Raw genomic sequence first — 12,520 nt, 5'->3', positions numbered from 1 at the left:
GGAGCGTGCGGCTCCGGCCGCACACTCCATTGTGAGCAGCGGGGAATTCACATGCGGGTGCACACTGATGCGCCCGCATCCAAATTCAGCGGCAGTGAAGATCATCCAGCCGGTACTGCAGTACTGGCCTGGATGATCTTCTCTGACACCGGCCGTTCCGTGATGAACATAGCCAAACTCTGCAATCGTTTAGTTGTATTAGTGAGGTTCGTTTGAGGTTCAGTTCAGACGATCCCAAACTTTATGTTAAAGTTCGGCAGACCTGCCAAACTGAACTTTTAAAAAGTTAACTCCTCTCTACAGTCATGGCCAAAAGTTTTGAGAATGATACAAATATTAATTTTTACAAAGTCTACTGCTTCAGTTTTTAAAATGGCAATTTGCATATACTCCAGAATGTTAGAAAGAGTGATCAGCTTAACAGCAAGTACCTGCAAAGTCAATATTTGCCTAGAAAATAAACTTTATCCCCCAAAACACATTTCAACATCATTGCAGCCCTGCTTTAAAAGGACCAACTAACATCGTTTTAGTGATTGCTCCATTAACACAGGTGTGGGTGTTGATGAGGACAGGGCTGGAGATCAATCTCTGGACCACTGGACACTTTAAAAGGAGGCTGGTGCTTGGCATCATTGTTTCTCTTCTTTTAACCATGGTTATCTCTAAAGAAACACGTGCAGTCATCATTGCACTGCACAAAAATGGCCTAACAGGGAAGAGTATCGCAGCTAGAAAGATTGCACCTCAGTTAACAATCTATCGCATCATCAAGAACTTCAAGGAGAGGTTCCATTGTTGCCAAAAAGGCTCCAGGGCGCCCAAGAAAGACCAGCAAGCGCAAGTACGTCTCTTAAAAGTGTTTCAGCTGTGGATCGGGCTTTTGCACGCACTGTGAGGCCGAGACTCTTGGAGCAAGGCCTGGTCTCAAGGAGGGAAGCAAAGAAGCCACTTCTCTCCCGAAAAAACCATCAGGGACAGACTGATATTCTGCAAAAAGTACAGGGAGTGGACTGCTGAGGACTGGGGTAAAGTCATTTTCTCTGCTGAATCCCCTTTCCGATTGTTTGGGACATCTGGAAAACAGCTTATTGGAAGAAGATGAGGTGAGCGCTACCACCAGTCTTGTCTCAGCAGTGTGGCGATTAACAGTGCCTTTTCCAGCATTATGGAGCACCTTGCCATAAAGCAAAGGTGATAACTAAATGGCTCAGGGAACAAAACATAGATATTTGGGGTCTATGGCCTGGAAAACTCCCCAGATCTTAATCCCAATGAGAACTTGTGGTCAATCATCAAGACACGGGTGGACAAACAAAAACCAACAAATTCTGACAAAATGCAAGCATTGATTGTGCAAGAATGGACTGCTATCAGTCAGGATTTGGTCCAGAAGTTGATTGAGAGCAGCCAGGGAGAATTGCAGAGGTCCTGAAGAAGAAGGGTCAACACTGCAAATATTGACTTGCTGCATTAACTCATTCTAACTGTCAATATAAGCTTTTGTTACTCATAATATGATTGCAATTATATTTCTGTATGTGAGAAAAACATCTGACAAACACACATAAAACTAGAGGGCAGCAGATCATGTGGAAATATAATATTTGTGTCATTCTCAAAACTTTTGGCCATGACTGTAGTTAATACTTTTCTACTGCTTTTGAATCAGTTTATTAGGTTTGCAATTGGATTCCTTCAGATCCTTCAGGTTTAATTAGAATTCTTTATTCTTTTTATTTATCTCTTATCCCAAACCGTCCTCAGCCTGGTTAAATTGTCTTTTCCATCCAGCTATTATATTACACTTTCAGCTGTATAATCTTTTATTACAGTGATACAAGAGCTCAGTGACTGTTTTTCCTTTCATTTGTTTGTCCTATGAAGCACATGTACTGTATGACAAGCAACTGTGGACCAGATAAAAGATTTATATGGAAATTATTCACGATCAAAGAATTTCCATGAAAAATAGAGACACGACTAATATAAAGAACCCCTGACGATCAGATTTGCATATACAACCTGAGACACGGCACAGTAGAGATTGTAAATTCTGGTAGGAAGATTCTCACAGATGATGATGGAAATTTCCACCCAGCATCTTCTCATAGCTGTGATGTATACAGAATGCCTGGTGGGCTTCATGGTTAATATGCTTATTGTAGCTGTTAAGTTTAAGGAATGGAAAAGCCTGAAATCTCTCCAGACCTGTGATAAGATCCAGAGCTTCTTGGCAATCTCCAGAGCTTTGTATTTTATCAGTAATATTATACGGAGCTTATTCTATCAGTTTTTTCCATGGCTTCTGCGAAACAATATTGTTGTACCTATCTTATATATTCAGACTATGTTCTTGTACTACAGCAGTAACTGGATTGCCACCGTCCTCTGTGTCTTCTACTGTGTAAAGATTGTCACCTACAACTATAAACTATTCATCTTCCTGAAGACTCGGATCTCCGTCATGGTCCCACGGTTGATTCTGGCTTCTCTACTCATCTCATTGATTTCCAGCCTTCTCTTAGGTTGGTGTGGTTTCGACAAGGAGCAACATAAGTCATTGATTGACTCTCCAGGAAATATGACAGAGTATGGACTTGATACTGTGCCAAATTATAATAAACGGTTCCTGATATTTGCTGTTGGCTCCTTTCCACCATTTATAATATTTTGTGCCTCCATTTCCTTGTTGATTCACTTCCTCCTTATTCACACCAGACGGATGAGGAGCAATGAGTCCCATAAACAAAGCCCAAACCTAACGTCTCATATTGGTGCTATAAGAAGTATGAGCGTATTCTTACTTCTGCAGCTAATGTATTTTGTAGGTATGAATCTATTTATTTATAATAGATTTCTAAATATCGAGTATGGAATGCTGATCTTTTTTATATTAATATGTGGCCTCCTGTTGCTCCATTCCATCTATATGATGTCTTCCAGCAGTGAAGTCAGGAAAATATTCACCTCAATGTGTTTCATTCCTTTAAGACAATCTTAGAGCACACCTCTCCCTGGTGTATGCCTGTTTCACCTGATCGGCAGGCAGGGGGGGGGGGGCAAAGCAGAGAGGAGACGTGGCCTCCCCCACACCATATTTACCATAATTTACGCCGGCTCACAGGCGCAAATCATGATACAAATCTACACCTACTGTAAGCAAAAAAGGCTCCAGGGCGCCCAAGAAAGACCAGCAAGCGCCAGTACGTCTCTTAAAAGTGTTTCAGCTGCAGATCGGGCTATCAGCAGTGCAGAGCTTGCTCAGGAATGGCAGCAGGCAGGTGTGAGTGCATCTGCATGCACTGTAAGGCCGAGACTCTTGGAGCAAGGCCTGGTCTCAAGGAGGGAAGCAAAGAAGCCACTTCTCTCCCGAAAAAAACATCAGGGACAGACTGATATTCTGCAAAAGGTACAGGAAGTGGACTGCTGAAGACTGGGGGAAAGTCATTTTCTCTGATGAATCCCCTTTCCGATTGTTTGGGACATCTGGAAAACAGCTTATTGGGAGAAGACGAGGTGAGCGCTACCACCAGTCTTGTCTCATGCCAACTGTAAAGCATCCTGAAACAATTCATGTGTGGGGTTGCTTCTCAGCCAAGGGAATCTGCTCTCTCACAGTCTTGCCTAAAAAGACAGGCATGAATAAAGAATTATTCCAGAATGTCCTCCAAGAGCAACTTCTCCCAAACCCAGCAGTTTAGCGATTAACAGTGCCTTTTCCAGCATGATGGAGCACCTTGCCATAAAGCAAAGGTGATAACTAAATGGCTCAGGAAACAAAACATAGAGATTTTGGGTCCATGGCCTGGAAACTTCCCAGATCTTAATCCCAATGAGAACTTGTGGTCAATCATCAAGACACGGGTGGACAAACAAAAACCAACAAATTCTGACAAAATGCAAGCATTGATTGTGCAAGAATGGACTGCTATCAGTCAGGATTTGGTCCAGAAGTTGATTGAGAGCAGCCAGGGAGAATTGCAGAGGTCCTGAAGAAGGGTCAACACTGCAAATATTGACTTGCTGCATTAACTCATTCTAACTGTCAATATAAGCTTTTGTTACTCATAATATGATTGCAATTATATTTCTGTATGTGATAAAAACATCTGACAAACACACATAAAACTAGAGGGCAGCAGATCATGGGAAAATATCAGATTTGTGTCATTCTCAAAACTTTTGGCCATGACTGTAGTTAATACTTTTCTACTGCTTTTGAATCAGTTTATTAGGTTTGCAATTGGATTCCTTCAGATCCTTCAGGTTTAATTAGAATTCTTTATTCTTTTTATTTATCTCTTTTCCCAAACCGTCCTCAGCCTGGTTAAATTGTCTTTTCCATCCAGCTATTATATTACACTTTCAGCTGTATAATCTTTTATTTTTTTTTTAATCAGATATTTTTTATTAAAATTTTTTTTCAGTGTTACAACAAACCCCATCCCCCCCTCCCTCTCCCTCCCACAACTTATACCCTCCTCCCCCACAGGACAACATGTCCGAACATCATCTCTTTATGGCGCATCAAGAGAACAACACTAACATATATAAAAAAATAATATATATATCTTGTATACAGATAGCCATATGTTCAAGTGCTCATCCAACTATCATTGAATAGTTTTCCACAGGCAGGGGGTCCCATTCATACAATCCACACACACCAACACACACTCTAGCACAGTCCCAGTATGTATCACCAATCATACGGTCACTCTAGCAGCCCCACGTCCACGTTCCATATTTTGGTCAGCCAGCAGCAGAAAAGCTTCCATAGGGTTACGTTTCAGAAAGTGGGACGGCAGACCAGGAGTGTCCACCCACGGGCCCCATATGGCCTCATATTTTTTCATGGCTTGTATAATCTTTTATTACAGTGATACAAGAGCTCAGTGACTGTTTTTCCTTTCATTTGTTTGTCCTATGAAGCACATGTACTGTATGACAAGCAACTGTGGACCAGATGAAAGATTTATATGGAAATCATTCACAATCAAAGAATTTCCATGAAAAATAGAGACACGACTAATATAAAGAACCCCTGACGATCAGATTTGCATATACAACCTGAGACACGGCACAGTAGAGATTGTAAATTCTGGTAGGAAGATTCTCACAGATGATGATGGAAATTTCCACCCAGCATCTTCTCATAGCTGTGATGTATACAGAATGCCTGGTGGGCTTCATGGTTAATATGGTTATTGTAGCTGTTAAGTTTAAGGAATGGAAAAGCCTGAAATCTCTCCAGACCTGTGATAAGATCCTGAGCTCCTTGGCAATCTCCAGAGCTTTGTATTTTATCAGTAATATTATACAGAGCTTATTCTATCAGTTTTTTCCATGGCTTCTGCGAAACAATATTGTTGTACCTATCTTATATATTCAGACTATGTTCTTGTACCACAGCAGTAACTGGATTGCCACCGTCCTCTGTGTCTTCTACTGTGTAAAGATTGTCACCTACAACAATAAACTATTCATCTTCCTGAAGACTCGGATCTCCGTCATGGTCCCACGGTTGATTCTGGCTTCTCTACTTATCTCATTGATTTCCAGCCTTCTCTTAGGTTGGTGTGTTTTCGACAAAGAGCAACATAAGTCATTAATTGACTCTCCAGGAAATATGACAGAGTATGGACTTGATATTATGCCAAATTATAATAAACGGTTCCTGATATTTGCTGTTGGCTCCTTTCCACCATTTATAATATTTTGTGCCTCCATTTCCTTGTTGATTCATTTCCTCCTTATTCACACCAGACGGATGAGGAGCAATGAGTCCCATAAACAAAGCCCAAACCTAACGTCTCATATTGGTGCTATAAGAAGTATGAGCGTATTCTTACTTCTGCAGTTAATGTATTTTGTAGGTATGAATCTATTTATTTATAATAGATTTCTAAACATCCAGTATGGAATGCTGATCTTTTTTATATTAATATGTGGCCTTCTGTTGCTCCATTCTATCTATATGATGTCTTCCAGCAGTGAAGTCAGGAAAGTATTCACCTCAATGTGTTTCATTCCTTTTAGACAATCTTAGAGCACACTTCTCCCTGGTGTTTGCCTGTTTCACCTGATCACCAGGCGGGTGGGAGTGGGGGCAAAGCAGAGAGGAGACGTGGCCTCCCCCACACCATATTTACAGCTCACAGGCACAAATCATGATACAAATCTACACCTACTGTAAGTAGGTATAGATTTGCCGCACAGAGCCTGCGCTGGGCTTAGGGTCAGGTGGCTTTACTATGAGGTATATGTTTCTTATTAAATCCGGCCAGGAAAAAGGGGGCGGATTTATTTAAGACTGGCGTACAACTAAAATAAGTTGTGTTCAGTATTAGATTACCTGCTAGTCATAAGTTGTTGTAGTAGTAGTAGTTGTTGTAAGTCTGTAGGTGGCTAGACCTCTCCTGTGTGTAGTGTTGAGCTCTGGAATGACAGAAGGCACTGTTACCTGCATGATGGACGGGTCTTATGGTGCACCACAGCCTTACCCTCATACTTATCAAGGTCTCACCATGGCTCTAGGGCTTCCACAGGAACAGGTTACTCTTTGGTTCTTCCCTTTGTTTTCTTTCTTCTAGAAGCTGCTGTAGAGGTTTTAGGGGGGCTGCACCAGTGTGTAAGGTGGTCAGTGGTGTGGACCTGTAGTTTCGCCAGGGCCAACCCCAAATACTGCTGTCCAGCAAGGTGGCCCTTGATGATGGTGTGGTGCGCGTGGACCAGACAACAGGAAGACAAGGAAGGAGGCAGTGTGACAATACATCATTTACTGGAGGACTTTAGGGCACTTGTACAGTCCAGTTGCATACAGTTGTTAACACTGGTGGCCTTGAATGGGTTACTGTGCTTTGTGTGGAGAGTGGTGGTTTTTGAAGAGACAATCTGCCTCAGACCTTGGTTTGTCACTACGAGTGGGATGCTGGTGGGCATTATGATCCTGTGAACCTTTTCGCCAAAGGTGCTTAAGTCTTTTCCCTTCTTTTTCAACTAAAGAGCTTTCTGCTTTATTGTGTAGGCCAGGTCTTAAGCCACTACTTTCAGTTCCTAGAAGTATCCAGAGGTCCTTGTACATCATACCCTGCCCAGCCTGCCAAATCAGGAAAAAAAAAAACGACAGTACAGAGACATAAGTTAACTCTGCCTAACAAAATAGTCAAGTCTATCCACTTAGTTTCCTGAACTGAGGATTCCCACTGTCTGTAGAAGTGCAGGCCCTTTCTTGGCTGTAAAAGGGGCACCTGACAGACTCTTCTAAAGTCTTTCTAAATCTCACCCTAAGCTGTTCCTCCTTGCTGCTCAGCTTGTAATTTAACGGAAACTCCTTCTCTGTTGTTCTAACAGCTTTCTCTTCTTGTTCTTAACTTGCTTGTCTCTTATTCAGCTACTCAACTTGTCTCAGCTATACCTTGTCTCTGCAATCCTTTATAGGGAGCATATTAGCAAACTCCACCCACCTTCTAGCAAGTTCTAAAAAACAAAAACAATAACAGGTCTGGTGCAGCTCACCTATAAATCTCAAACTGAGGTGTACAGAGAGAGACACAATACCTAATGTGTCAAAAAGAGCGCAAGCTTTGTAAACCAAAAAGGAGTCTGTCCCCTAGGTATGAGTTCTACAGTAAGTATAACAGTATACTTATAACACAATACATTTATTAGCAGTTAAGTATAGATATCAAAATACCAGCTATACTTGCCACAGGGACCTTGTGGTCTTTTTAAGCTCAAAGATAAAATTCATAGAAGTATCATAGATACTTCATACAATCATCAAATTACCTACACAGATCATAAAATCATGTAAAACATATAAAAACCCATAAAATCCTCCTGACAGTCAGTTATCAACAAGGGAGTATAACCCCCAACATTCACCCACTGCCTCAACAATGATATGAGAGAGCAGAAGGGATGAAGTGGTGAAAATTCAGAATCTGCTTATTCCACTGTGTGGCCATATTAGCACATCACTTCTTAAGGCCCTATTCCACGGGCCGAAAGTGAGGAGCAGTCAGGGCTCGTTTGCTCCACGTTCCCCTCTCGCTGATGCTATTCCACGCAGTGGCAGAGAGCGGGTGAGTCCGGGGGGGGGGGGGGGGGGGGGCTGCCAGGGTGATCGTCTGGGCAGCCCATAGGATATATTCCTATTCCACAGAGCGACAGCAGCATATCGTTGCTATATAAGTTGTTTGTCTTTCAACATGCTGAAGGACAAATGACTTCAACGATCAGCCGACATGAACGATGTCGGATGATCGTTGCCTCCTATTCCACGGGATGATTATCAGCCGTAAATGCCGATATCGGCCGGTAATCGTTCTGTGGAATAGGGCCTTTACTTGTTGCATGTGTCCAGTATGTAGAAGAGGATACAACTTGGCCCAGTTTCTGTATATAATGGATCAATTTTTAAGTTTCTCCCAACAAACACGGCACTAGGCATAAGGAGAAGATTGCTGTCTGTGTGTGCTGTGTTTGTCAGTATATAATAATAAAACTGTCAGCCTGGCATCAGAAGTTTAACACAGTGCTCAAAGTTCAGAGACAAATTTTAATCTTGAGCAGTTCAAAAAACATTTGTTATCTCTGTAGGAAATAGTAAAGCCTATGGTGCATAGCACCTCTCATCAGTCTGGGGTCTAGAATACACTGGAAGTTCTACACTACCTAGGGCAACACCCATTAAAAACTTGGGTTGCCACTGTTGCCTTACAGTTTTTGAAGTGTATGTTGAGAAAATGTAACCCATTCTCTGTCTGCCAGTTACAGCCCAGCCACAGGAATTTCGTTCTGGTATAGTACAACCCCACACCCCTTTTACACCATTTTATTTAAAAAGTTAGTAAATAAAGTGTAGTCTTCCTTGCTGCTCTAGTGGCTACAGCTAACACATGCTGGTGTGAACAATAGGCAGGACCTAGACTTGTGAGTCCAGATCCTTCCTGCAATTGATAAATGTATAAGCTAGCCATGATGGCTAGTACAGCAGAAAAGAGCACCCACTATAGGCTGAAAGCATACTGTGTATTACCACACAACTTTTTTTTTAACCATAAATGGTTACATTCTGGCCACAAGGAGGTTAAGTGGCAGTGCTGTGCATATCCACTTAACCCCTCCTCCAATAGGCTTGACGCAGCACATGTAACCCAGCGAGTGAGTGTGTTGAGGGGGGAGGGATGCAATATGCAGAGATCTATACAGATTAATGTTAAGTATACAGAAACAAGTTAAGTGGCAATGTACAATACCATTACTTGACTTTACTGCCAGACAGGGCCGAGACATATATTGCGTGGCTTCTTTTTAGACCAAGCCATGTTCTGTTTTTGAGCAGGTTCAAAGTTAAACTTCATGAGCATAAAAAAACACCAGTGCAATATGCACCACTGCACTGCCCAATATCTATCCGTCATTTATCAGCTTTGGTGTATGGGCTAAGATGCATTTCTAATGCACAATTGTAAATTGGGAAGCAGGTTAGAGGCAGGACCCGAACATGATTCCTAATTCCTAATTCCTATATTACCAGATGGCAGTGCTAGTTTTGCAGGAGCCACAATAGCATAGTTTAGGCCAGAATGCTGTTCTGCTTTGCAATTTACTAAAACAACAACAACAACAACAACAACAAAAATAATAAATACAGTCCAAATTCATCCCAAAATACAAGAAACAGTCCTAAAACCAGATTGGCCCTATGTCTTCCACCTCTTTCACACAGATTGCTTCTTACACCTCGGGGTTCTCTTACAGCCACAACACAGGGCTTTCTAAAAGGTAAGCCCCGCACTTTCCTGTCTGGTCATGTGATCTGAGAGGAGAGGGTTCTGTAAAAAGTAAGATCTAGTAGGTGGTGATGTCATTCTGTAGTTTACCAAAAGTCAGCTGACCCAGGACAGACCACTTGACACATTAAACATTATAATTTTCAAAGGTGCAGACCAGTGATCACATGACCCCTTGAGTTACAGCTGTGCTGTAATTAAACAAAAGGTTATGTAGGACTAGTGATGGTGAGTGCACATATAATGGGGAAAAATTTGTTAATAAGTAATAGTAAATGAAGAGTTTCTTGTTATGTTGCTTTATTTGCTTTGTTTTTATCCCTCCATTTAGGTGGAATCTGATTGGTTGCTAGGGGGAACTGAGTCAGTTTCACTTAACACCATGTTTGATAAATCTCCCCCTTTGTTTTTAACTAACCATGGGTGTTGCTGTTTGTGTTTTTTTCGAGATATATTAGCATCATTTATAAACTATTTAGAACTTAATTCATTTCATTTTTCATGTGTATTAAATATTAGTTTGTAAATGTTTTATTTGATTATTTTATACCTTTATACAGTTTATTCATTGTTCATCCTAGATATTTATCATCTGGTTATTAAAATTAATAGGATACTATATATGTATGCAGTATGTTATTTGCTGTGGTGTGAATTTTACGTAATAAAATTAATTTGAATTGAAGTAAAGACATTTGGTGTATTTTTTTTAATCATATTAACAAGTACATTTGGGATTTTGATTTCTAATAATTTACTAATGTCTTCATATTAGTACATTAAAATCTGTATATGCTCTATTATAAAACAGTAGGCAAAGTAAATGAGCATTAGATTTTTTATAACAAAACAGGTGACTTTTGTAGATAGATTGTGTTATTTTATTTACTGTATTTATTTTTTTGAGGGCGGGGGGTGATTTTAATACATTTTGTAATATGCGTTCTAGGTGAAAAATGAGATTATACAACTCCCCCCTACTCATTCCTAACCTATGCAGTAGCTGTGTACAAGCAGTAGCATAACTGCACCGTTGCTCTTTTTCCTGGTCCTACAGACAATATACTAGCTGTACTCTATGCTGTACCTGGTTCTAAAGACAAAGAGCACTGTATACAGCATATGTAGTAGCTATTTAGAGTGAAATAGCACAGGATCCACTGCTAATGCCCGTACACACAGTTTATTGAGAGTAGTAGCAGACTGTTCCTGGCAATGGCTGTTTATTCATCCAATAGTGTTGTTTTAATCATCTTTATCCTTTTCTTCTACTGTTTCCTTTAAAGGAGAAGTCTAGCGAATTTTTTTTTAAGTATTAAAGTATTGTATTGCCCCCCAAAAGTAATACAAATCACCAATATACACTTATAACCGGAAATGCACATAAAGTGCTTTTTCCCTGCACCTACTAGTGCATCAAGGCTTCACTTCCTGGATAACATGGTGATGTCACTTCCTGGATAAAATGGTGATGTCACAACCCGACTCCCAGAGCTGTGCGGGCTGTGGCTGCTGGAGAGGATGATGGCAGAGGAATGCTCAGTGTCCCTCCAGTGCCCTGTGTCCCTTAGTGTCCCCCTGCCATCATCCTCTCCAGCAGCCACAGCCCGCACATCTCTGGGAGTCAGGTCGTGACATCACCATGTTATCCAGAAGGTGAAGCCTTGATGCAGTAGTAAGTGCAGAGAAAAAGCACTTTATGTGCATTCCCCATCATAAGTGTATATTGGTGATTTGTATAACTTTTGGGGGGCAATACAAAGATGTAATAAAAATTTTCACCGGACTTCTCCTTTAACTGCACATTCTCTTAACTCCTGCCTGAGTAATGAGACAAGTGGAGGACCATTACTAGCCTCACTTAGTAGAAGAATGGAAGTATTAGACACTATTAGACACAGATTTATCAAAGTGTAAAACAGAAACTAGTGTAAACTGCCCACAGCAACCAATCACAGATCAGCTTTCATTGTACCAGAGTTAAACGATCAACTGTGATTGGTTGCTGCAGGCAGTTTCCACCAGTTTCTATTTTACACACCTGTATATTTGGGCCTTGGGGTTTTATTGTCTAGACATGAAAAAGAAACTTCAGAAAAAATGCCAATAATTATCCAGCACATACGAAGAGATAATCTTTTTATTCCATATTTTTCATGCTTACAGGTAAACGCCACAGTGCAGGGACCCCACAGGAATTCAGATGCTTTTCAAGCGCGTTAGCGCTCTCGTTCACTGATACTCCTCCCATTACTACCATTGTTTAAATAACATACATCGCAAGTGTATACCCCAGGTGTACAATAATATAATTAAAAAGACAAACCAGTATGTAGCACATGTTACATGCATAAACTTTTTATAAAATTTTACAATATGTATGCTTGTTCTAATAGAAATAGACAATGGACAAAAGGTACACATGATTTGAAGCAATTTCAATGAGATATATGGTAGATGGTATATGGATGAGATATGAGATATATGGTATGAATAAGAAACTAACTGGAAGATGCCTGAAAATTTAATTTTAAATGACATGTTTTAATTGTCAACCAATTTGATGTAGTTTGGTGCTCGATAGTTGCCAAGAAAGTTCTCACAAACATCCTGAAATGTTTTCCAAGCAGGTCCTAGCCGTTAACCTGTTAAAAACAAAACAAAAAAAAAACTGTTAGATGGTTTTGAAAGAGAGAACATTTTGTACCAGGCAACAG

General features: G+C 40.7%; 1 protein-coding gene across 1 annotated transcript; it reads left to right on the top strand.

Annotated features, from left to right (window-relative positions):
• The first annotated feature begins 5,203 nt into the window (after positions 1-5,203).
• LOC138794585 (taste receptor type 2 member 40-like) lies at positions 5,204-12,234 on the top strand. Its single transcript, XM_069973347.1, has 2 exons — positions 5,204-5,879; positions 12,200-12,234. Exons 1-2 carry the CDS (start codon positions 5,204-5,206, stop codon positions 12,232-12,234), a joined length of 711 nt encoding a protein of 236 aa, XP_069829448.1.
• The last annotated feature ends 286 nt before the right edge of the window (positions 12,235-12,520 follow it).

The sequence above is a fragment of the Dendropsophus ebraccatus genome, chromosome 6 (genome assembly GCF_027789765.1).
Source record: "Dendropsophus ebraccatus isolate aDenEbr1 chromosome 6, aDenEbr1.pat, whole genome shotgun sequence".
NCBI lineage: Eukaryota > Metazoa > Chordata > Amphibia > Anura > Hylidae > Dendropsophus > Dendropsophus ebraccatus.
This window is presented reverse-complemented; position numbering and strand designations above follow the sequence as displayed.